This window comes from Artemia franciscana, chromosome 16 (assembly GCF_032884065.1).
Source record: "Artemia franciscana chromosome 16, ASM3288406v1, whole genome shotgun sequence".
Classification (NCBI taxonomy): domain Eukaryota; kingdom Metazoa; phylum Arthropoda; class Branchiopoda; order Anostraca; family Artemiidae; genus Artemia; species Artemia franciscana.
The window spans coordinates 838,152-865,460 of record NC_088878.1 but is presented as its reverse complement, the minus strand read 5'-3'; the positions used below and the strand labels follow the sequence as shown (position 1 = coordinate 865,460).

Below are 27,309 nucleotides of genomic sequence, written 5' to 3'. Positions count from 1 at the left end.
TCAAAACTGATTTTATTCTGAGAAAAATCCAAATTGTTCAGAACAGTCAAAATGTTCAATATTTTTGCCTCTGGGGATGCTATATCCCCTAAGACCCCAAGGAAAGACCTATAAATTACACATTTTGCCCATTATTTATATACAAGATTTTTCATTGTGAAAAAGGGAGAAGTTTCGTTCTGAGTTTTTTTGAAAAGGCTATGGGTACTAAAACGAAAATTCAAGAAACGTTGAGGGTTTATCTAAATTAAATAAAATAACAGTATCGACATCCAGTATATCAAAAAGGCGTATCTGCATTAACATAAAAATGACTGAGGGTAATAAGTTGAAAATTATAATGCATGTTGAGGACGGTGCTGAAAATTGGTCGGAGGTAAACCAGCCCCGTCCCTGGCCCTTTTTCAGTTACTCTTTCTGTATTTTTCATCTGATTAAAATTTGAAATAACCATTTTCTTTTTAAATAGTCTAAAGGTCAAACAACTATACCTCCCAAGGTGACATAGCCACCACAATCTAGCGTTGTTTTGATTGAGGGTGATATTCATGAGGACTGAGGGCATGCCTCTCAGGGGGGATCCAGGATTTTCCTTAGAGGGGGCACATAATAGGGTGCTTCAATAAACTTTGCGAACAAAGAAATACCCACAATTATAAGAGAACCTTCGGAACCTCTGTTTCGTAGCGAGATAGTGGAAATTGTCGTAAATTTAATCTAAAATCTTGTACGAGTTAAAGTTCTAATAAATCTGTTGAAATTAAAATGTTATAAAAATATTGATATAAAAAATAGTAAGCATAAAAACCACCCCGCTATAAAAATAATAATAATAAAAATCTGTTCCTCATCTATAAGAAAAATGTGATTTTTAATATTTTCTGCAAATTTTTTGCCTTTACACTTCTGACCACTATGGCAAGTAAAACTGTTTTACTTTTTAATGTAAAAAAAAAAAAAAAAAAAAAATGGTCTCGAACCATCTTTTTGGGTCATACACTCTTTGTGACAATTTGTATAGGTCAAATCATTTACTATGTTTGCCTAACTTTGTGGCATCGCTTAGCAACTATGATAGTAATGAAAAGTGGGAAATGAGGATAAATGCAAAACTTGTATATTCATAAAAGATATATTAAATATTAAATACTAGTTCTCTCAGTGGTGTAACAAGAAAAGAGAGCGAAGAGATAGAAATGCATAGAAGACATCTAAAACAATCGTTTTGAGTACAGGCAATAAAGCATTAACTAATCACTGTTTCTTTTAAAAAGTAGTGTTTTAATAAACAGTTTCAATTTCGACGAAAACCTCAAAAATTTACTAATCAAAATTTTCTTTTTCATAACAACCTAGCGTGTCTTTCTGCTTTTTAAAGTTCCATATATTTTGCTTAAATTACAGAATTCAACATTTTATAAGAAAAAGTCTATTTCTCTATTTCCACTCCCGCCATATCTATTTATTGCATGGTCAATATCTACCTCAGTATTTCGGTAAATGTTTATAAGGCCAGTCCTGTCAGTCTAGAGTCCTACCAGTTTAAAGTTCTTCGTTAGTATTTCCTCTTCTATTCACCCTAAAATATTCGAATAATGACAAAAATCGTCAGAAAAATAGTGACTCAATTAAAGATGCATGTAGGTATGTCCTTCATACTAAGTATATGAGTCAAAATACTCCTTAAAAAACAAACAATTATGAGTTTATTATCTTTGCATTTTATAGATGCATTTTTGCATTTAATTTAATTCTAAGGATTTCAAGCTGTGGAGATTTCTAATTTCTTTTTAATCTTGATATTTTCATATATTCAATTCAAATGTTTAAATCTCGTTATGTCTGTTGAGCACGAAAATAAAAAAATTAAATTTCACTCATATTCAGCATTAAGTAAGAGAATCGACCGTTTGCACTTCTCATACATTTACTTTCTGTTATATAATTCCCCTAAAAAACAACAATGTTTTAAAAAGCACCCTGCTTCACAAAAAAAAAATCAAACCCAAAAAACCAAAACAGACAGCCAAAGAAAGTAATGATATGATTTCTTTGCCTCAGTGCTAAGGCAAGACTCGAAAACAAGTTTTTAACAGTAAAAAGAATTAAATATTCTGCTTTTCAGCCCTGTTGTGGCTGAAAGTTTATGGGGCACGTCTTATTGTAAATAGGCATAAGAACAGATAATAGTTGGTTCAGTACTTCCGTTGGGCACTTTTCTCAGAATATACGGGACTCCAATCAATAACACTAGTCAAAACTTTCTCAGATTTTTTTTTTTTCAAAATGAGTATCTTAATTTTCTTTTTTGGGTAATCTTACTACTGGGTAATTTATAACTGCTATTAATGGTAGGTGGTCCAAGCTAGGGTATGAAATCACATCTGCACAGCTTACATTTAGGTTTCTCGATGGAACAGAGATGTTGTTCATCACGGTTGCAATCTGAGCTCTGATGTGCGTAGGAATACTCACCAGAGGGAATAAGTTATTTGAAATCATAAAATTAAAAAAATCAACATTATGACCTGTTAAATCGAGAAGGTTAAAATTAAAGTCTCCTATCACCATTATCAGATACTTTACTAAAAAGTTAATTCGTACTTTCAACAAACTCTCCCCAGTGAACACTAGGCGGCTAATACACCATACTTATTAAATGCTTCCTACCATTAAGCTCCACTTCAATAGAAGAACTTTCTACCTTACCTTCAATCCAAATTATCAGACCGTCCCTAGCCTCATACTTAAGGCATTCTTTAATTAGGGACCCTACCCCTCCACGGTTTAACGAAATTCGATTTTTCACCATCAGTTTATAACCTGACGTTTAATATAAGACGAGATAGACTGATTTAGTGAGGAACGTATCACATAAACCTATAACATCTAAATTTGATCCAAAACCATCTAATAGTTGCAATAATTCATGATAACCTGTTGTTACATGGACATTCCACGAACATAATCGAAGACTCTTTAAATTTACCAGTGAATCCGATTCATAAAGAAACCGAATATATTTACTTTCTCTTAACAGCTTGAGTTCAATCGTCACTAGATTATCATCACAAGCAGTATCATTTGAAAGATACTCCTCTAAGCTAAATCAATTCAATTCAGCAGAAATCATTTCATTGCAGTAAATCATCGATATTTTTTCTACCTAATGCTATACTAATTAACATCATAATAGAAAAAAAGAAAAAAGAGATAATTTGAATCACGTAAGAAAATAAGAAAAAAGGTGGATAATCTCATAAGAAAAATGAATCCCTATGCATTCATGACATATACCTTCACACAAAACTTGCAACATAAAAAGTATAATTTAAATATTTACGCACCATTAAACAAAACACTATTAAATACTAGATAAACTCAGCAAGTATTGATAAACTAAGCAAGTATTTTTTTTTTACTGCAATCCCTTCACTAGGCTTTACAAGTATTTGACCATGGTCAGACCCTGTATTTCGCTGGCCAAACTTATCTTTAGCTGCGTTGAGAATATCTCTAAGTCTTTTCTTGAGGCATTTGGCTACAAATATACCACTCAAGACCAACTGAGATTTGGCTTTGTATTCAGCTCTCGCAATCTCTCGACTACAAAATTTCACAATAATCGGAGCAACTCTAGTTGAAGGCTCTCTATCAGGCCCGCAGTCTGGTCACATTAGTGACTTGGGATACAGAAATCTCGGGCAAGGATATTTTTGTATTTAAGATATGTAGTACCGCTGCATGAAGGTCCACCCCTGACTGCTGTGTAACTCCGTGGAACACCAAACTGTCAAGCAATCTTTCCTGATTAAGATCATCAAACTTCATTCCGATTTTGTCGATTCTTTCTTCCAAGTTTTTCGATTTGGTTACGTATACCCTTTATAGCTTGATCAATCCGCTTAAACTTAGTGTTGTATTCAAGCATAATTGCATCATAAACTTTAATAACAATAGTGTCAGTTGACCCTGTAAGTGAAGACATATTTTTTTTTTTTTTTTTTTTTTTGTCACTTTCTTGCTAATGCTCATCATCAGTTCATTTTTCATTTTTTCCAATTCAGTTTGGGTTGCCTCTAACTGTTCAGAAATCGAATATTTCAGAGTTTAAGGTGACAGAATTTGCTGTTTTCCCTTATCTTTTTCCTTCAGAGCAAGAAATGATCTAGACAGATTTTGGTACGTCTCTGGTATAGTTAAAAGTTCAGTGTAAGCCTTTTTAACGTCACTGCGCAAAGTGGACACATCCACACTAGTGTTCGAGTCTCAAGCTTGTAAATTTGCTTCGGTAAGTCTATATTCTCCATGCGATACGTAGCGAAAAACCAAATAGGCTAATTTTCCTCTATTCTCTTTTGCGATTTGAATAATCCTTACTAACCACAGAGGGTTATTCCGAAACCTCGCAAGGGCAGCATCAAACTGTTTGAAATGCGGCATAATACCAAAGAGCAAATAGAAGATAAACAAAATAGATGTTATCTTTGAGTGAGGACCAAGCCTCAATAATGCATAAGAGTGGATATCCCATCCAAACTCTGTGAGGTTGGCCCACCTGTCTTCCCTGTGCTGCACTGAAAAGTACACTTTTACGCATAGTTTATCTAATTATTTATCCAAACAAAATGTTCTAAATTCAATATTCAGAATTAGTAAAACTGAAGGTATACACTCTGCTTATTTTGTCACTGAATTATTTCTGTTTATTGGGATATTTTAGCACCCTGGTCTGTAAAAATAGGGATTGATGGTATTCTAGCCTGGGTAAATTTAGTATAAGAAAGGGAAATAGTAATGGCTAAAGACTGCTACAGTTTTGTAGGAATAACAGTCTAGTTATAACCAATACAGTAGTTAATTTTCTCGCTTGGCTAACTGACCACAAGACATATTTAAAGAACCCACTGATTAAGACAGCCTCTGAAAAATACAGGATGTTGGTGACTCACGTAAGGATAAAATTAGCTTGGAAAAGCCATGGGTAACTTTGGTGCTTTAATGAAACGAGTTATAGTAAGTATTTTTACTTTTATTACTTTTTAATGAGACCTTTGTCCTTTTTCATCTATCCTGGGTAAAGATCTCTCCAGAGTGAAAAATTGTGAAATGTTATGACCCCCCCCCCAAGTTGAAATTTTGAACTTTCTTGAGTCTTTCACCCTTCAACATTTGTTGCTGATCCTCACGCAAAAATGCATGTTAACTGTGCAGTCCCTTCCTATATCTAAACTTAGATCTTAGAATATTCCTCATTATCGATAATAAAAGCTTGGCCGTATTCGCTCATGATTCATTCACATCGACGATTGTTGACGGTGACTGATGGCAACTGTCGAGTGAGCATTAGATATATTCTTAAGTGTCTTTTACGTCCATGCCTTTGTCGTAAAATAATACGGCATTATGTATCTTATCGTTTTATTTCCATGTATTTGCAACGACTTTCTACGAGCCATCTCTTGCTCTCTTATCACAACGGTTAAAACACTCACACGATTCCAGTTTAAATAAGGCGAACCATGCTTACCTTTCTGGAAAAAAAGACAGTGTAAGATGAATAAAATAAAACAGTTTGTTTTTGTCTACCGCTATTGCAATCCGCTTCATAAATCTAGTTTAAGCAAGGTCAAACATGCCCAACCACCTTTTTGAACAGATTATGCCTTTGAAGACAGACCCGTTTGCATAATTTGAGGGCCTGTCTCCCAAAATTTGCCTAGTTATTTCTCCTCTAACAAAAATACTTTCGGACCTACAGATTGAAAATCTGTGCACGACAGGCGATTCAAGCTTGAACATATTAAAATGCCGATTTTTTTTTCAAAAGTTTTGTTGCAGAGGAGACGGTCAATGGAGTGGTTATGGGCCGACTTTATGCATCCCCTCAGAGGCTCAGAATATTTCTGAGAAAGATGGGAAATTCTTATAATTTAGTGTCTTTGTCTCTGGGACTTTTGTCCCAGAGACTGGACAAGTTGTCCACACAAGTTGTCCATCCACAAGTTGTGGATGGACAAGTTGTGGCCATCCAGTAAGCACATTTTGCCTATTTTAATTTTGCAATTTTGAATTTTGATCTGATATCAAGAGAGGCTATGATAGTGCTCGAAAGCCGAAAAGTACGGAAGGGGACATTGCAGTCTCTAAAAAATTTCAATCTTGAAAATGGTGCAATAGTTTGCAAATTGCGATTAAATAGGATGAAATTATACAAGTGAGACGTGTCGCTCTTTGCTAAGCAAACGCTACACGTTGACTCTGACAGATTAATTCCCATCAAAACCAAGTGTTACATTTTTTCCATTTTGTTTGGCCTTAATAGCGACAGAATCTCATAAATTTAATACTCTAATATAGTCAATGGGTGTAAAACTATCCAAATGCCTTGTAGAAAACTAACCGTTTCTGACGACATACTGCTGGGCAGCGGTCACAAAATTAGCTGTTTAGTCCGGATAAATGGTTATTTAACATAAGAAATATTATTATATTTTATATTACCGCTTTTATATGAAATATTTAAAAAGCTTCTTTTAAAGTCACGTAATCACGCCATCTTTAAACCCCCTGTTTACATCATTGGGATATTTAACACAATGATTTAAAGCAATGCTCGGTGGTTCTTTCCACGGAAGGGCGGTGGAAAGAGGTTGACTGGAGGATCAAAATGTTTAGTCTTTTAGGGTTAGAATTTTTAGTTATAGTTTCAGTTTGGTGAGCATGGCAATTTACAGCTTAGCTCATTTGTCACTGTTATTGCCAGAAGTACACCTAGACTAAGTATTTGGTCTGGTTACTGAGGGAATGGTAGCCTCAACGTGGAATGTTACTTTCCTCTGAGATTAAAGTGGTTAAAAAAAAATTCTTATTGCCTTGCAGACTAAAATAATTTTGATCCAAAACTACATTTTGGCGTTTTAGACCCCCCCCCAGAAAACTTTAGGGGTTCAATTTTTTCGAGAACTAATTTTTTGGGGGTGATAACACTGAGCCGTTTGTAAAAAGATAAATAAATAAATAAGAATAATTATTGAAAAATCATTTTTAGTTCTCAAGGCTTTTCAAAAAAAAAAATGAACAGCAAAATTTTTCAAATTAAGGTTTGCAAACAAAGAATAGAAAACAAAAATAGGAAACTATTGCAAAAATACTAAACACATTAAGTCCTTTTAGAAATACTAAGCTTCTTTTGTAATTTAAAGCAGGATATATATGGATATAGGAAACTTTCATTTACATATATGTTGTCAATGAAGTGCAAATGCTGTGAGATAAAAGTATAAAACTGTGAAAACTGAGAGTAAAAGTTTAAAGGGGTAAGAAAACGGTATAAAACTACATGTTATTATAAAAAGGTCTAATATGGGGTGCAAGTCTGGTATTCCTAAGATAAAAGCTAGAAGGTGTTTAAGTTCACCTTCAGCTGTGGATATGGGTGTCAATTCATCAATTAAACGATCTTTGACCTGTCAAGACACGAATCAGAAACAAAAATTATGGACCCTCCTTCAAATGATCTTCTAAAACGGTGCATTGAATTCACAAATTCAATGATGAATTTCTTCATTATTGAAGAAAACGATCTTCAAAAACGGAAGACAACAAAGAAGAAAAAACCAAACTTGCGTTCTAAAGTGGATATATTTCTTCTGTGTTGCCATTTCCTTTTCATTGGATATTCCCGACTGGTATTTTTCTACCATTCAGATACTACCTTTTACGAAAATCCCCTTAAGCCAGGAATTCTCATCCCTTTTCCTTACCCTTTATCAAACGAGTGCTTCCGTCAGCAAATGTTTGATGCAGCCTTCGCTATGACATTGCCAGTCTCCACTGTTTAATATTACTCAGAAAAATTAAAAATAGACTTTAATTCAAATTAAAAATAACGCAAACAAATTTATAATGTTAAGCTTTGATCTTCATCTTCTTGATCACTTTTCTTTGTCTACCTTCAGGGCGAGAGCCTTCACTTATAAGTTCAGCAGCCCTGTCCTTGCTGGCTGCCACACCATCATCAACAAACGATCCAAAACCAGGAAGACCTGCTTCAGATGAATCCTCTTCTTCCTCTACTCCGTAAAAGTTCTCACTGTAATTTAAAAGTCTGTAAGCAGTAACTTTAAAAAAAACTTTAAAGGCCTGTTTCCATCGTCTTAAAAATAGAAGATGAATTGCTCTCATTATTCTCACGCAAATTTATTTATGATCCATTTATAACTTCAGATTGATTCTAATCGTCTTAAAAATATTTTTAGCCACATTATTCTCACACATGTGTATATATGGTCCTTTATGATCCCATTTTTGTTTCCATCGTCTTAGAATATGATGTTATATATTTTTCGTCTTAATTTATTAGCATTTTCTAATTTTTATTCTGACGATGTGAATTCGACCATTTTCGAGGTAGCGATAGTTAGTTTTCTGATATAAAGTTTTGATAAGAAGTTCTTAAATGCAACATTTGTATTTCTGGATAATATTCATTGGCAATGGATGCGTTTTAAAAGTGGATTTGGCACTTATACTTGGCTTGAACTCTGAATCGTTTTTATTTTTATGTTTTAAAGCTCGCTAGCAACAAATATTACTAGCTCAACATTTATATCTCTGGTTGCCAACAACAGGATTGGAAAAAACATAATAAATTTTTAAAGCTCAATACATTTTTCAAGGCCTTCTATTTTTAGAAATTAGGACCTTATTTTAGACTTGATACCATTACCGTTTGCTTAACTCCATTAACTGAAATACCACCCAAAAAAGAAGAAAGAAATCTACAATAGACAATCTCATTCCTAACTGTAATAGTCTAAAGTTTACTATGTCATTGGCACTTTACTGAAAACGAATATATCAGAAATACTTTCCTTTATACTTATTTCAACATTGAGAACAAAAATAAAAAATAAAATGAAATAAAATCTTGAAAATATGAGCTTTCAGCAATTAACATGATTATATATCAAACCTTCCTTTCAAGTTTATTATTTCTTTTCAAGATATGTTCAAGACACATCTAGTTTTCACAACAAACCAGAGTTTGGCTACTGCCGCCATCCCTAACTGTAAAAGTCTAAAGCCTACTGCGACATTGGCGCTTTACTGAAAACGAATTATAACACAAATATTTTCTCAAGTAATTATTACGACCCGCAGTGCAAAAAGTGGGGTAGCAACGTAGCAATACTATTTGACAGTTTTCAAATTCGTTGGCGGATTTTGTCTGAAAATATAATTTTTACATATAAAAATACTTTTTGCTTTGTGAAAAGCTGTAAAACACAAATTGTGCTGAAGTGCCAGCAGCTTTTGAAATTTTGTCGAATTCTGCTACTGCCAGATTCGGAACTTTTTTAATACCTAATTACGACATTAAAAATAAAAATAACAATAAAATAAAATCTTGAACTGATGGGTTTTCAACAATTAATATAATTATGTATCAACTATTCCGTTCAATTTTATTAGTTCTTTGCAAGACTGTTTAAGCCACATACAGCTTTCGTAAAAGGGCCAATAACGTAGTAGGCTTTAGATTTTTACAGTTAGGGAAGGGGACAGTAGCCAAACTCTTTTTGTAGTGATTTTTGTTCTTTTTTGGCTTGATTTGCATGTTCAATTTAAGTTTTTTTGTTTTAAGATTTATTTATTCATTTTTGTTAGCACCTGTTATGTGTTTGTCTGCTATGATTGTTTATTCAATTTCTGTTCGTTTATGATTTCACTAATTCTTTAACACTAGTTTCTGGTCGTTTTGAGTTTGAATTATTTAAGGAATTTGTTTCAGCTGATCTTAAGTTTAATATAGCTTTTACTTTTCTTTGAAAACTTCTTTTTCGGGAAGTTTTCTTTTTGATTAATTTCTGTTTGTTTTTTATTTCCAAAGTTAAGTTTTCAATATTCTCCTTAAAATCGTTTTTTTTTAAACATAAAAGTTCCATCTAAGTATCAAAGTAACAATTTTAATAACAAATTTAAGTAAATTTAAGTAACAAAGTAACAAAGTAATCAAAGTATAGAAAGTAAAAAAGCATCAAAGTAAATAAAGATGAAAGTAATTTAAGCATCAAAGTAACAATAACCAACTTGCAGAACTTACAGCTCCTTCCCTGTAAATAAAAGTTGCCCCATAAATTAGTAAATCAAGGTATCAAAGTACAAATAGAGATAGGTTAAGTAACAATAAACAACTTGCATAACTCATAGCCCTTGCTCTCGGAGCTGGGATAGGAGGTTGACCCCAAAATCATTTTTATTTAGCCTTTCAACTATTTAGAACCAAATTGGTGTCTCAAAATTTTGACAAGATGTATTTTGGGGGAAAAAGGGTTGGGGTAGGAAGGATGGTTGCCTTTTGATAACTTTTGACTCTTAACAAAGAATATAGAACTTTTAATTTACAATCAAACGAGCCCCCTTCAAAGTTAGTACAACCACTCCTTCCACAAAAACCTTATACGTTGACTATAGACACCATGCACAAGTTAAAGCCCTTGCCCTGGGGGCTGTGGGGAATTTTTCCACCCAGATTTATAGTCATTTGATTTTTCTACTATTTTAAAGGAAGATGCTGATACCAAAAGTTTTGATCGGATACATTTGAGGGAAGCAAAAGGGATTGAGGGTTTGAGGGAGGGCTTGTTACCTTCCTACCACTTTCGACTGTTGAAAGTGCACATGAATTTTCGATTTTCAATTGAATGAACTTTCTCCAAAGTTTATACGGCCATCTCTTCCATCAAAAAGCTTACAAGCTAAAAATGGACAGCTAGCATAACTTAAAGCCCTTTCCCTGAGGTTTTGGGGGATGTCACATACAAAATTATAGTTATTTGGCATTTGGATTATTTTTAACCAAATGGGTATCTCAAAATTTTCATAGTAAGTAAATAGAAAAATAGGGGGCAGGGAGGGGGGCGGTGGCCCTCCGTTCACTCTTGACTCTTAGAAATAGAACTAGAACTTTAGATTTAAATCGAATGAGTATTTTCCAAAGTTTATACGATCACTTCTTCCATTGTAAGAATTAATCTTACAAGTTTATAACAGAAAACTTTCTTAGCTTACATTGCTTGCCCACGGGATGTAGGTTTGTTTGTCAACCCTGAAGGCATAGCTATTCGACCTCTGTTCTATTTTGAACAAAATGACCAACACAAAATTTGAATTGGATACATTTGGGGAAAAGAGGGTGTGTGGGGGGGTAGTTGTCTTCCAAGGTTACTTTTTTTTTTTATCACTTTTGACGCTTAAAAACCATTGTAACAGTGCCAGTACAGTGTCAAGGGTTTGATCTTACCCACCGTAAGATTTGGTGACAGGCTTACTTTCTCTGCCCCTAAAAAAAGACTTGGCAACCAACAGATGTCCTGAAACAACGTTGAGTTGTAAACTAAGGGCTTGTCTGGAGTCTAAAAACAAAGAGTACTTGTATAATATAGCCCCTACCACTCAAGTTGTTCATTCATTGACGCATCATAGAACCGGTTTTTTTGTTAGTTTCTTTCAGCTTAACGTGAGACAAGACAAGAGAAGTAACACAATAGATGGAAAATATATAATTTGGGCTATATAGTTCCATATTAGGGGGTGGAGGGGGGGGGGGTAAATTATTTGAAGAATATGAAGTTAGAAAATAATTATTACTTCATATGCTCTATATACATATTTAATTAAAAATGACCTCACGAAATATTATAAAAAACAATAGATATTAACACAGAACCTGTCACAAATAGACCTATGAGATCAGTAGCCAAAATAGCAAGGCTGGCATTAAAAACGTGTTTTTAAATCATTTTCTTTCATTTCAATGAATTGCCTCGTTTCATTGCAATTTATATATTAAATTGCAATGAAACGTAATAGCAATGAAATGAAATAATTTATTAATCATTGATATATATTGCTGAAGACAGCCCTTGGACATAGGGTCGAAATATTCATTCTAATTTGTTTCCCACTGTCTTGAGATATTCCCTATTATTCTTCTTGTTTTTGGTGTTTGCCCAAATTTTTTGTAAAGTATTATATTTTTATTAAAATTAGGTACATTTCGTTAAGATTGAGTGTCAGACAAACATATTAGAAGAATATTAAGTAGGAGCTAAAATCATACAAGTAACCAAAGTTACCTACCATCCCTTAACGTTCTTCGGTAAGTCACATCTACCAGTTTTAGGGTTGAACACCAATCCCATAGAGCATCCCCCAAGTCTAGGCTCGCCAGTCATGAGACACATGATGAACATACGGCAAGTCTCTGGATGTGGCAAACGGTCGTGGTCTCCAAATTTCAAACGGCGGAATCGATGTTGTCTGTTCGGGCATTCAAAGGATAGAATTTCTAAAAAAAAAGGGCCAGAAATTTTAAGATTGAATTATCTGTGTATTAAAAAAATCAAGCAGTAAATACTACAGAAAATTAAGTGCTTCCCTAATAAAATCCATCCTCTCGGAAAAAAGGTTAATGTTCTCAGAAGAAAATAATATACAATTTTGCTAATCCGTATTTGCAGTCTGATATTTTGATGCTATTTGATGTTTTTGGGGGAATCAACGTTGACATTGAAAAACATTGCAGCCATAGTGGGTTGTTAGAGTACTCACACACACAAGAACTTTTTTTTAGCCAGAAACGACAAAAAATTGAGTTCATACAAACAACACATTCACTAGGGATGTAACAACATGCCACAAATAACAACAGCAACAAGAAACCTCAGACTCTGCAACAATATGCATCAATTCAAGCAAAGGAAACTGGGACTCTTATCGGTTAGAGAAACAGTTAGAGTATGGAATACACTGGAAGTGACGAAGGAAAAATGTTCTCTCCAGCTTTTAAAAGTTTACTCAATTATCTCATTCCCAATCAAATTCGTAGTTGTCCGTTAGGCAGTTCCAGGCTACTCAGTAAAAAGGCTGGAATTACAGAACTTTTGCTCATTCCGTTCTCTCTGAAAATCTCAAATTTTCTTTGGGCTTGGAATAAAGTTTCTTACAATCCCTGCATAATCTGCCGACGTTATTTTAAATTTGTACCTTCCTTTACCCCATTTATCTCCCCTTAATAAAAATACCCGTGTAATTGTTTCAAGGCTGAGACAGCTTTTCAATGCATTCGAAAGTCAACATCATAGCAATCAATTAAAAAACCACTAATAAAATAACAACATTGTTGGCTCTTAAAAAGCTCAAGATGAAAAATTGAATCGACAAAAAGAAAGTAGGACAAATTTTGCATAGTTCCGGTAAATTATCCCATGTAAAATTCCTCTTTGTAAGTTCATTCCCAGAAACTTCCCTGCCCGTCAAAAATCGTCACCCGTAGAAAATCCCCCCAGAGAATTCTCCCTCTTCGAAAAATATTTGTTTACTTACAAATAAAAAATATTATACGTAGATAACAGGTAAAATTCAGAACTTAACACCTTTCCTCCAGGTTGTGGGATTCATGTCATCTCTAGTGGCACAGTTATTTGATCTTTCAGACATGGTGAACAAAATGGATATATCAAGATTTTGATTTGATGACTTGGGGTGAAAAAGGCATGGGAGGGGGGCTAGTTGCCCCCCAGTATTTTGGATTACTTTGAAGTAATCATTACTTTGATTACTTTGGCTCTAGAATTATTAATTTTCGTTCGAACGAGCCGCCTCGTGAAAACACGATCGCACTAGTGAAAGAAACAATAACAAATAAACACATATCCGTGATCTTTCTTCTGACAAAGAATATAAAATTCCACGTTTTTGCAGATGGGAGGTTGGTACCTTTACAGAAGGATTCCATAATATGCTGAATCTGATGGTGCGCTTTTCATTAAAATTCATTAACTTATTTGGGGTGTTTCTCCCTTTCTCGAAAATCATGCAAATTTTCTTAGGTTCTTTAGCTATTGATGGGTACATTAAACTCAATGAAGTTTACATACTAGAAATTGCATAAAAAGACAATTCTTTTAATGTATATATTGTACCCCAAGTGTTTGATTAAATCGCTAGCCTTGGAACTGATCACCTCATACACATATTTCTGAGACACATATTGCGAGACTTCCATGACTTGAATGGATCAGTTTTTCTCCTAAAGACTCCCGATTGAAAGTCTGAAGAGCCTTTATAGATTCGGCTGATGGTGAAGCATGCTTTGCATTTGCTACTGAAACTTTTTCTCCTGCTCTATACGAAACTTTTTCTCTAGCTTTATACTTTTTCTGTACATTTAGGATTATCTATACATTTAGCTCTATACATTTAGGATCTTTTGTCCCAGAGGGTGAGGGTTCGAATCCTAGTGTACCCAATTATTCAGTTAGGGACGGGCGTGACTCTGTAAGCTCAGCCAGAGTTGACCCAGCTCTAAATGGGTACCTGGAGAAATCTGGGGAAGGTAAACAGGAAGGGTGTGTGAAAGCACAGGATAGTTGACACCCCCCCCCCCCCATTGTACTTCCTGGCCAAAGGGTCAAGAAACGGAGTTCAGTGCTGCCGGTAGAAACTGTAAAGTCCAATGCCGTATTCTTTACTATTGGGAATAAGTCACCTATGGCCAACACAGCTGTTCACATTCCTCCACCCTTAACTATTATAAGCTTCTTTCTTTAAGTCCTACCATGAAGCTACAATTTCCTTCAAATCCTCCCTCACACCCTCTTGTCGCACCAGACAAAATGCTTTTCATTTGACTCGAGGTAGATGATTAAAAAGCACAATGTTCTTAATTTGTAATGATCTATTAAACATGGCTTAACCATCTTAATTTTTCTTTGATTGTAGCGCAAGGCAGTAGAATCAAGCTGGATATTCCGTAAAATAATCTCCATCGTCATTAGTTCTTAAAATGAATAAGCGATTTAGAATAGCCCATCTGTCCAATAGTTATTTTCTAAAGTTTACTTAATTGGTTTCTTTTTTTTGTATTTTTATGCCACGCATGAGCTGTGCTTTTTTGAGGTCATGTTATGTGTTTTAATTTTATTGTAGTATTTCTTTTAGAATGTTTAAATGAACGGCCAAGGAAATATATTGTTGAAAATCCATAAACCTCCCCCCCCCACCACAAAAGAAAGGGTTTTTAAACACTTATATGGGAATGAAAAAATTCATCAGTGGACGTTCCTAAATAGCTGCTCAAATAATAAACGAAAAATCAACTATATTTGATAGATTTGATAGATATATTTGATATATTTGATAATATCCGTTGATTTTTGAATTTAAAAAAGAGGGAATAGTTGTGGAGAAAAGTGGAAGTCATGGCCAATTGTAGAAAAAAGCCAAGACAGATTGTTGAATGAAGTGGGCAGCCTAGTCAAGGGTAAATTTTATCCCTTTGATTGCCGTTGTTACTGTCTGCCATTTATGCTACACCTTTCCGTGCATGTGTGTCCCTTCACAAATTTCAAACTAGAGTCGTACCTGTTGGAGGTTCTCGCTGGGGAACACACGCAGGTTGACTACGGGTTAAATTACTTGAAAATTTTCCTCTTCTGGCTATCACTCGACAACGCTGAACTAGAGTCAACCCTCTCATGCTAATTCACGGTGGTTTGGGTTCAACCTGTTGGAGGTTCTCTCTCAGGTTAATTCACGGTCGCAGAAAGGGGGAAGCAGCATATTGACAAATTTGGCAATCTATTTACAACTGATTACCCCGCCAAAGAAATGAATATGAATGGAAATAACGAGTCCAATTCAAGGCCTACAAGGGCCTCCTGCAATCTGCCTCGACTCTTATGCAAGTGAACTTGCATTTATAAGCCAAGGGATTTGGGCGAGAAACAAAAATTTCAACTGTCTGTAATTGACTACAAAAAGTCGAGTAGACATGGGCTAGATGGGAACCCCAAATGAGAATGAGTATATTGTTGGTATGTGTGAAGCGGATGGTTACTACCACTTGAGCAATGGTCTAACCATTGACGGCTTTAAGGATTCGTGCTTTAAGCGCGGCAAACATAGGCTTAATGAAATACCCTATGAAAGAGGTATATGGTGTTGGTATGTGCCTATAGCTAGAATGGCCTAGCGCTAGAACAATGGGTCTAACTAGCCTCGGCTTGAAGGCATCCGTACCTCAAGCGGTGAACATGGGCAAAAGAAAGGAACTACATTGTTGGTATATGTTTAGCAATTGATTGCCGCTAAGGAAACAGTCTAACCATTCAACGGCTTTAAGCATCCGTACTCTAAGCGGTGGGCATAAGCTAGATGGGATGACTGTCTGACTGTCTGATATTTATTAGCGAAAGAGAGAGAGAAAGAGAGCGAGAGAGAAGCTTGAATGCTCTACACAGCCAAGCCGCCCCCCCCCTACCCTTCCAACCATTAAAACCATTTCACTATCCTTTATCCATCAGCATTGAGAAATGATCCCAACACAAAAAAAAAAAAAAAAAAAAAAAAAAAAAAAAAAAAAAAAAAAAAAAAAAAAAAAAAGTATCAAAATTCAAATGAAATCTAGTCTCGATCGCAAAATTTATGTAGAATAACCAAAAACATTTGTCCATGATGGATAAATACTAATTTAACATTTATTAACTTAGATCTAGGTAATACTTGGTACCGATACTTTGAGGCATCGTATCCTAGTAACAAAACTTTCGAAATGTACTGATACGTCAGATACTCAGCGATTTATATTGTGTGGGGCCAATTCGTAAACTTGTACAGTGAAAAGATAAATTACGGTTTTAAATATTCAGAATTTATCCATCGTTTTAGAATCATTTTCTTTGGTTTTTGGTGAAAAAACATGATCACAGTTAAGAAACTTTGGTACTTGTTAAGCGACACACATTTGAATTACGCTTCGATTAGATCTCAGAAAACCGGTTTCAGAGCCACAAATACAAATGACGGGTGACGGAATGTATTGGACTTATGCAATTTGGGCTATATATTTGCGCATTGGGGGGGGGGGGGGGGGCTAGGTTAGGTTACACTAAGGGTGTGCCAAAATACTTTACTAACCCCCTCCCCCTAATATGCAAATATATAGCCCAAATTATATTATTATATAAACTAAAGGTTATATGAAAGTTATTTTATTAGGATTATCCTAATTTCACTTCTTGGGTAGTGTTTTGTTTAATTATCAAGCACAGAAATTTTAATCGCACTCATGTTTTGATGGCTGCTATGCTTCTCGGTTAAAAATTCTAGCTTTATATGACCCTAGAACCTACAGGAATCAGTGCATTGCTGCTTTTGGGTACTGTATTAAGTATTGTTGGGTACTGTATAGTGTTGATACGGTATTTTTCTCCAGCTCTATATGAACGACTTACCGGCGGCACTGCAATTTTTCCTATTGGAAAGATCTGGATGGATACAAGCACCAACTTTTGGCTCAAAAATAACACCTTCTGGGCAAGTGATCAATGTATGTCTGCCATCTGTACAATGATAGAATTGATTGCATGTTCCTTCAACTTCAAACATGCCGTTTTCTCTTGGACAGTTAAGCGTAGATCTTGGATTTTCTAAAATAATCAAGATCATATTTTAGAATAAACAAAAGTGCTAAAAGCTATCCGTGAAAGTTATAATTTAATAGTCGTACAGGAAAGAAAGAAAAAAGAATGAGATAGAAAAAAGAGGGAGAAGGAGAGAATGAGAGAGAGAGAGTAAAAAATAAGAGAAAGAGAGAAGGAGAGAGAGATAGAGGGACCTGACACTAGACTAAATTTAAAAATAGCCGTCAAATTTCAACTTAACGCTCGCCTTGTTCTGAAAAACTGATGATCTAATTGTTTCTTTGTGCTCAATTTTTCTGTCGATAAAGAGAATTTGCAACCAATTCTTACAAGAGATAGTTTAATATAAAGGTGCAGAAGACGGGTTCAGGAGGTAATAATCATTCTAAAATTGTACAGAAGATTTTTCTTTTTACACAAAAGTAGAGAGAAACGTTGAACTTTAAAGATAAGTAACTTTAAACTTGAGCTGGATTCTTGAACCACCATCTCTCCCATTCTCACTCTTCAGCCTCATTTGGGATTTAATTTTTAATTTAATGAAAATTGAAGCCTTGTGGCCTCTATTATAAAATTGAAAACCGTGCTATATCGTACTATAATTGAAGCCGTACCTCTAATTTAATAATATTTTTCGGCAAACAATTAAATCCAAATAATCACATGCAGAATAAAAATGATGTACTAAAATGTAAAACTTCATTGTCAAGAACCATTATTCACTGAAACATTTATATATGTTATTAATAAAAATCACAGATCAAATTATAAGCGAATAGAGAATAAACCTAAACTTTTCAAACGACAGTAAAGAATGACACTAAACTTTAAGGCGTACACAAATAATCCTAAATACAAGCCACTGCTTTCCTCCTAGGTCCCAACTTAATTATGCTATAATTTATCTTATGATTCAGTTTAAAATTTTGAGGTTGCTCTCAAGTATATTCAGTTGATAATAGTCAGTTGTTGTCTACCAACTGTCTCTCAGTACTGTAGTGACACCTTTGTTCATTTTGATAAAGGTGGCAATAGTTGACCAATCGACAAATTTATTGTAAAAAGAGAGTAAAAAGAAAAAACAAGAAATGAGGGCGCCAAAAAATCTTGGGATGGAGGACGGGTTTCCCCTCACGCTCTCCCTGGATCTGACCCTGTCTCAGATCGTGGCAGGTAAAAATGTTATTGCTTAAAGTAAATTTTCGAAGGTTTATAATAAGATAAAAAATTAAACTTGAAAGAAAAGATCAGTGGTATGAGGGGAACGACTCATATTAAGGATAATTCTATATATTTTAAGTTTTAAGGTTTTGCTTTTCACTTTTGTTGGAAAAAAGGTCTTATCGTTAAATTTTGTAGAATTTTAGAAAGTAAAAACGGGAGAAAATTCAAGCGCATCTTTTAAAATTATTTTTTTTTTTAATTTGGTAGTCTTATAGCAGAATAATTATATAGAAAAAAAAAGTATGTGAAAACTTCATTGGTGCAATGCTTCCGTTCAGTCACGTACATAGAAAACTTATTCTAAAAGGGGAACGGCAGAGGTAAGCAAAATAATTTTATATTCTAGCAAATATTTTATAAAATTAACTTTATTTTAGAAAGATAAGAAATATTTACTAAGCCCCCTCCCAAAAAAAATTAAGTTTCATTGACTCAACGAAAGGGTGGTAATAAATTTATAAACTTCAGAATTCATTAAAAAAAAACAATGATAATCAATGGGATAATTATAAAAAAATCTTGAAATTTCGGAAGGCCCGACCCGACCCCATTTGCCAAGCTTTTTAGATGCTTAAACTTTTTTTGAAATTTCCATTGTGGTATTCTTGATACTTTAATTTACATTCTGATGAAAATTTCGAAATGCAAATTTTTACCTCAAGAGTATTCATTGACAAAAGTCGTCAAAGCAGCACAAATATGACAAAAAAAAATATCAACACATTTATGCGTTTGGGGACACTTGTCATTTTAATTCACTTTTATTATATTTTATAGGAAACATACAAAAAAACTAAGAGAAAATTAGATGGGTTGAGGAAGGGAATTTTTTAATGGCAATCAAAGCGCGAATCATATTTTATTTTTTCTGTGGGATTTTTTAGATTTATCTTGCCTTGTCTGCTGGCATATATTATGTTATAGTATTTACAGTCAATTGGTAGGACAATTATGAATGCGATAGTAGTGACACAACTAGTTTTGTTTTAAACCAAAAATATGAGTATTCCTATTTGTCTGACTAGTAGGTCTCACTTGTTTATCCTACTTGAACATGGATTAACAAGAGCAATAGCTTCTGTTAATATAGAAACCCTCAAAAACCCAGATAAAAAATAAGTGGCAAGGGGAATAGATTGTGTCGTTAGGGGGAGGCAAAACACAATTCAGTTTTTTATTTTTTTGAGGAGTTTCGGAATTACCTCAACCTGTGTAATGTTACAAATTGTTTTATTCAGGTCAAACACTAGATAAGTAAAGCTTCTTTGATGGTGATAAAAATGACGCAACTGTTTGTTTAACACCAAAATTTTAAATAATTCTTAAATATCACGTTTTCATTACATCATTGCTGAATCCAGAACTTTTGTGGATTCATTTGACAGCAGATCAATTTTAGATGACAAACTTCCAATGCTAGTTTCCTTTAATTAACAGTTAACAATTATACCTTCATAATTGGTAACTGTCAATAAATATAAACCAATCGCCAATCCTTAGCAATGTAAGTAATCGCTATGAATTCTACAATTGGTACCTGATCCCAAGTAAACATCTCTCATGTGAGCTAATGTGGATTCGCTGTTTTTTCTTGCCACTTTGGATTAGAAATACTCATGTTGTGAAAAAATACGGTCTCACAGAACCACTTCAGCGGGTAAAAGATCGGTTTGCAGCGGGCTTGGATGCTAATCATAGTTTATACCTTGCTACGGCGTAATTTAGTTTGTGGTGCCTCATGTGTTGTATATATTTAGTTAATGTGTATTTGTTAGTTTATATGTGTAGGCTATTGTGGATTTGTTGTTTTTTCTTGCTTTCTTGTTTGTTTTCTTTTTTCCTTTTTGTATTATTTTACACTCCATTTAAGACAATCTTTTTTTGTCCCACAAATATATATGTATATATATATATATATATATATATATATATATATATATATATATATATATATATATATATATATATATATATATATATATATATATATATAGTCAGTTGGCTAAACTAAATTGATAACAAAATTTATAAGTAGTATTTAGTAAGTTTGCCCTGGTTTGCGTCACGACTGTAGGATAGAGTTGAATATTCCAAGAAACACTTATTTCCTTGAAAGGGAGGGGGTCACAGCCAAATATTTGTTTTGGAAGGAATGGAACAAAAAAGCCTAAATGTGTTTTAAGGTGCCTTAAAACTTATTTGTGAATTCATTGTATAATGAATACCCAAAACTTAACTCTAAACAAGTAAAGGTGGCGTTGGCCTTCACTAAATCTTTTAATTACTTTTTTTGCTTTAAGCAGTAACGAAGAAAAATTACTATTCAGCAAAGACGATGCTCAGTTAATTTAAAATTTTTACACAATACATAATAATACAAATATATGAAAAAAACATTAAATTACGCTGGCAGTCCTGCTTCCGCGTCTGTCCTATGGCAGAGGCTCACTGGCGAGTTCTCAGCACCTGGCGTGCATAGGACGTAGCTCTTTTGTGCACTTACCCTACCCTATTTAAATCCAAACAAAACTAGCGCTGTCGCGATTCTTGCCGCTTAGACGATAATTTAATGAAAAGTTAATTTCGAATGTATCTTTTATGCTAGTCCTAATTTGTGTTTTGGCAAAAAAAAATGAACCAGGGAGCACATAAACCAATTTTTCACCACTAATGGTTTTTACATTTATTTAATAAACTATAATATTTTCCGAATTGTTGGAGGGGAATGGGAGTCACCCCCCCCCCTCTGAATGACACCTATGTCCGGGCCTCAAAACAGGAGTATAAGTAACAATTTCTTCATTTCTTACCAGGTAAAAAAAACATGACAAACCGAAATTACATAATAAAAAACATGCAGTCGCTGATAACCCTAAAAACATTGAGGTTGGATTAGTTCAAAAGAATATGCATACAGCGCTAATATTTACTAGTGTTAATTTCTCCCATAGATCATCCTTTTCCATCCTAATATTAAATAAATGTCTTTACGTTATTTACAATACAATTATTTGGAATTACCTTCTTTTGCTATCACTCATTAGTAAAGTTAAAGAAGTTATCTAGTATAGTAAAAAAAGTCACATACACCTAGAAAGGGGGCTTGCCTATGGCATTTTTTATAAAATTTTTGCTTTAATCGGATTTATTTGTGTTTATTTGCTTTAATTTTGCCAAAGATCACTTGAAACAAACCCAATTGACTATTGCAGATCCCCCATATGCTTAAAAAACGGTATTATGGCTAAAATAATAGCGCCAATTGCTTATATCAAAATGTATGGCTTGCTTGCAATAATTATCTTTTTTCGAGGAGAGGGAGGGGCCAGCAATATAAAATTGGTTTATTTCCTAATTCAAATCAGATATAACCAGAAATTTGGAGAAATTTGGAATTTCAGGCTTGGGGAGCCCAGCCCTCTGCGTAATTTCTTGAAAGTAGTGTCAGAAGAGCCTGAATAGCGGTCAAAACCATAGAATTTCGTTTTTCTCTCTGCACACTTTCAAGGATTCTATTTTGGGAGGATTCCTCTTTCACGAGGAGTGCTAGAGCTTCATTTTTAAATGATTCTTCCCCTCTATTTTATGATTCCTGATTCAATACGAGCACTATGAGGAAAATCCAGTCAGTCTGAAGAAAAAAGCAAAATTCTGTATTTTACAAATAGTGGAGGAAAAATACGGTTTGACCTCGGGGAAATTGCAACATAATTTTTTTTTTTTTTACACCACAATGTTCATAAAAATCAGCTTAATCACACAAAAAAAAATCCCACCGAATCTCCCTTCCACAACTACCCGAAATCCCCCCCCCTCGAAGGGGAGAAATCGGAATTTTTATTTGACGTATTTTTGGGTTTAAGTTGTCGTTTTCTATCAAATCAAGTATGACGAATCCCAATACCCCTACCGTATTGCCAGATATGTGGTCGAAAAGCAGTTTTTTAAACTGTTTACCTCATTTCCACCTCTAAGGGGACTGTAATATGAGGGGTTGCTAAGTATAGCATCTTGAAAAACCACTTCTTTAATCGAGATCAAAACTTTAGATCAATCGGTTATAAAAAGGAACATTTAGAACTCAGGTAAACTAATCACAAGAATATTTTGATTGTAAAGCACAACCTAAAGCTAATTCTTCTTCCTGCTCGTCTTCGTTATCATCCTCACAATGTCTTGCTGCAGTATTAGCACATAACGCCCCTTTACACTCCCCGCAGGTAAAGCTGCACTTTTGAAAGGTTGCCGCTTCGTTCAGCTCTCAGGTTCTTTCTCAGGATTCCAATTAGGTCCAGATACTGAAACCAAAGACGGGGAGTTCTGGACTCAGATAATCGTTCTTTTGCACTTTGAACTATTTCATAGATAAGCTCTGCTGATTCCGACACCTGCGCTTCGTCGATGGTATCTCCTTCAAGGAGCGACTCGTACACCTGTTTTGCCTTTTCAAGGGATTCTGGTAGCATGTCATTGCCATCAAACGCTCTGCTATCCAGTTATGATGATAAAAGGTTCGCATAAAGGGCTACCTCCAACAGACCATGGCCTTGCACAGCACAAGAGACAACTTTGCCTTATATCATACTACGCACAGTGCCAAGCGCGTATACTTGACTTAGGATTTCCAAAAGTCCTGAGTCAGCCATTATGAAGCCAATGGTTCCTAGGAAACCCATGTGTGTGTGAAATCCACCTGGGACAGCAATAGCATTTCTTAAAGCACTTGTGGCAGGCTCTGCATCGACGACACACTTCGCCTTCCAGTAAAGTGGTTGGTCATAGGTAATGACTAGAGTTTTTCCAGCTCGACTAGCGCGCTCGTTAGCATGCATAAGTGTAGAATAAACGCAAGAGATACCGCTTGGGTTGTGGTCAATCATTGGCAAAAAACGAATATTCGACTTTCCCGTATGAGGTAGCTTTTGGTGTATTGTTTTTGTGACCAGCTCATGTGTGAGCTTCTGAAAAAGCCAGAGATGTGCCTGGGTGTTTCAACTTCCCATTCACTGTCATGAGTGTCACCACTATTTGTTAAGCAAACAAAAGTCCTTGGTTGCTATATAGCCTTGAATATGCCAATTATCTAGCAAGTACTATGTTAGATGGCCCCACTGATTAGATCACCTAAAGAATGACACTAAGGAATGGAAACCGCAAACTGGAGGGGGAGTCTGGAATGCTGGTTGGAAATTAAACTACTCGAGACTCATATTCTAAGGCGCCATTCCTAGCTTGATAGGAAATGGTTAATCAACTGGCAAATGATTAAAATAACTAGTTCATGTAGGTCAACTTTCACAGCCGATTTAGGTAAGATGAGGTACTTGACCACGTAAAATCAAATTTTTAACTTCATTTTCGAATTCACCGCAATTGATTCCATAGGGAACGGCCAAATAATGCAACAACCTCTTAATTTCGAGTCCCCCCCGCCCTTTAAGGGTGGAAATGGGCATTATGGCACGGAAAAAGGAAAATCTTAATTCAGATTTTGAGTCGGCATGCTTGATTTGATAGGAAACGACTGTTTAAATTCAAAAATATTTATAAACACAAAAGCCGGATTTTTCCCCTCATTTTTCCCCTTCAAGGGCAAATTTGGGATACTTGTGCAAGGGGGATTCAGGAGGATTTTTTTGTGTGATTAAGCTGGTTTTTCTGAACATTTTGGTGTACAAAAATTTCTGTTGCATTTTCCCCGAGGTTTGACCATTTTTTTTTTTCGTATCTTTCCTCCACTAAAAAGGAAAAGCTGAAAATTTCGCATCAGAACTCGCACACATATTCATCTGACCGCTTATAATATCTAGCTATATCGAAGTACGTTTGGGTAATATAATGAAAAATACGGAGCAAGGGAAGATTAAAAATAAAAACCTAAGACAACACATAAAGATATTTAAAATTCGAAAACGGTTTTTTTTGCAAGCGAAGAAGTGCTAATTTTGTCCGTAAAAGTACCGCAAGATTGGTGAAATTTGGTCAAAGAAGGAGTGAATTTTCTGGAGGAGGAGCATAAGGAAGTACAAACTCAGTGTATTTGCAGTAATACAACATAAGACTTGGCAGAGAGTGTGGTTAGAGAGTGTCGGTAAAGCGGTCTCTTGAACGGGGAGTTTGAGTGTTTTTGCACTCGAATGACCATGGTTCTATGGCGTAGGGATTATCGCGTTTTCTTAATACATAGAAAATCCCTGGTTCAATCCCAGATGGAACTACTTTTTGTATTAAGATTTCCCTTTCAAGGCCAGAAATCGTAGATCATGGGAGGTAAACACAGGTAAAAAGCGGACCAAGGGGACTTTTAAGCGTGAATAGTTATTTTTGATATATTATCAACGAAAAGACCAAGAGAAAAACACTGCTGCTGTTAAGGTAAGAAATGGTGATAGCAGGTGATTTTGTGTTAAATCAGGAGTTAAGCAGTGTTGTGTTCTATCCTCCTTTATATGGATCATTTTGATGGACTTTTGTCTTAAGGAGCACAGGAAAGACAATGGGAGACCACGTAATCAAATGGGGAGGAAAAACTCTCCTGGACTTATAATATTCTGATGAATTAAGCATTCTAGATGAAAGTATGAGCAAAGTGAATGAACTTTTAGAGGTTTTGCGATTTCAGGGTGCTAGAATAGGTTTGAAAATTAATGTTGAGAAAACGTAGATAACTTCAAAGACCACACTGCCTTTCCATGACGAAAGCAAGACAGTTCAAAATAGGAATGATACCTTTTTATTGACAGTGAATACATATAAAATTATTTAACTGGATATTTCGAACACATATACAGTGTTCATCATCAGCAGTAAAAATATCCAGTAAATAATTTTATATCTATTCACTGTCAATAAAAAGGTATCATCCCTATTTTGAACTCTTTTACTTTCGTTAAGAAAACTAAGTCACTAAGGCTAGGAATAAGTGATAATGAAAAGGTGAAGTTGGGTAACGAAAAGATTGATCAGTTGGAATCTTCACTGACCTTGGTAGTATTATTAATAAAGACGGTGGGAGCAGTGAAGATGTTAAAGGTTCAATAGCCATGGCTCAGGGTAGTTTTTCGGTTAAAAAAAGTTTAGAAGAATAGGAAGATAAATCTGCAAATCAAGATTAGATTATTGGAAAGAACAATGGTGACAGTGGTCAAATACGGCTCTGAAGCATGGGTGCTCCGAAAAGCGGATGAAGATTTACTAGTTGTTTCCCAGATAAATTGCCTACGAATTGTTCTGGGCACCCGGCTAACTGACCATATTTCAAACAATAGGCTCTACAAAAAATGTGGTTCAATCCCGCTTTCTAAGCCTATAATGAAAGAAAGGTTGAGATGGCTATGGTGCGTTCCGCGGATAAGGGTGACAAATTGCCGAAGATTGTTCGTTTCGGCCAACCTTCCAGGTCTAAACGGAAAGCAGGTTGTCCTCGTCTGGGGTGGGAGGATGTCATAAAGAAAGATTTAAAGGAAATGGGAACTTCCTGGGAGGGCGTAAAGAGGGAGGCTTTGAATAGATTGGGATGGAGAAGGAGCGTGCATAGCTGTGTTGGCCTCAGGTGGCTTGGTGCTGCGGTGAGTTATTAGTAGCAGTAGTAGTAAATTCAGATGGTCAATAATGTAAAAAGGTTTTTGGTTTTGGGCTAAATAGTAAAAAAAAACTTCGACTACTGCGAAGTTTAGTAAAAATAACGAAAAATAGTAAAAAAACGAAAAAAACTTCGTTTGATAATTTGAATAAACTATATCTTGGGTTATACGGAAAGGGTGCAAGGTCCAATCCCCCATCCCCCTTGCTTACATCCTTGATGATACAACAAGCATAAGAAATGTCACTAAAAAAAATCCCGAGGAACAACGGGCAGCTACATTTTCACTCAGAACAAAAGAAGTAGTAATACTAACGTGTCTTGGTTCTGCTGTCACAGTTTACCACATGGGGCATATCACACTTTCCTCTTCTAAAGTCAAACATTAATCCATCTGGGCAAGACATCTCAGTTGGTTTACCAGCTTCACAGAGAGTGAACTTGTCGCAAAATTCATCGTCAGCAATTTTATAGGGAATTTTCGAAGGCTCGCATTTTTCGATTTGAACTGAAAAAAAAATGAGTTTACTAAAATTCTTCAGTATATAATAGTTAATAATTTATGTTTAACCATATTTTAAAAGCAAACGGAGTAAACTATTTTAAAGGAGAAAAGATAGTACATAAAATAACTTAGAAATATCACTCTGACAAAAATGTAAAACAACTGGAGTAAATAACTCCAATAAGACAAAGAAAATTTTGGTGCCAGGTCTGACCAGAATAACAGTATAAAAGGATGAAATGGATCCTAATCCCAGGTTAGCTGGGCAAATACCATGTCCTTTTTGAACTTCGAATGCAACTTTTCGAATGAAGCCAATATATCCATAGCACCAAACTTGTGAATAATCTTGCTGTTTTCATAACATAAAGGTAGATACAATAAATATAGCTCTATTTTTTGAAAAATTTAGAACTTTAGCATAAAGAGTGAGGCATGGAGGAGGGGACACTCCCTTTTATATGCGGAATAATTTCTGTTTGTTTTGAGTTTTAATGTCGCTCGTT

At 34.9% G+C, this 27,309-nt stretch overlaps 2 protein-coding genes across 6 annotated transcripts in view; one reads left to right on the top strand and one right to left on the bottom strand.

Annotated features, from left to right (window-relative positions):
- LOC136036884 (uncharacterized) overlaps positions 1-27,309 on the top strand; it is a 104,719-nt gene that overhangs the window by 5,551 nt on the left and 71,859 nt on the right. For 4 of the 5 annotated variants that reach the window (XR_010619801.1, XR_010619803.1, XR_010619805.1 and 1 more), the window contains exon 3: positions 17,285-17,548. The exons of the other annotated variant lie outside the window; for it this stretch is intronic. The gene's annotated coding sequence lies outside the window, so the exon portion shown is untranslated. Of the gene's footprint in view, positions 1-17,284; positions 17,549-27,309 lie in introns of those variants that run through there. 5 annotated transcript variants of the gene reach the window in all.
- Positions 7,556-27,309, bottom strand: part of LOC136036882 (protein obstructor-E-like) — a 76,914-nt gene continuing 57,160 nt past the window's right edge. Inside the window, exons 2-5 of the mRNA XM_065719227.1 lie at positions 26,615-26,806; positions 17,304-17,498; positions 12,148-12,355; positions 7,556-8,095 (exon numbers count right to left, since the gene is read on the bottom strand). Coding sequence (XP_065575299.1) covers positions 7,912-8,095; positions 12,148-12,355; positions 17,304-17,498; positions 26,615-26,806 — 779 coding nt within the window. The 3' untranslated portion in view covers positions 7,556-7,911. The remainder of the gene's footprint in view (positions 8,096-12,147; positions 12,356-17,303; positions 17,499-26,614; positions 26,807-27,309) is intronic.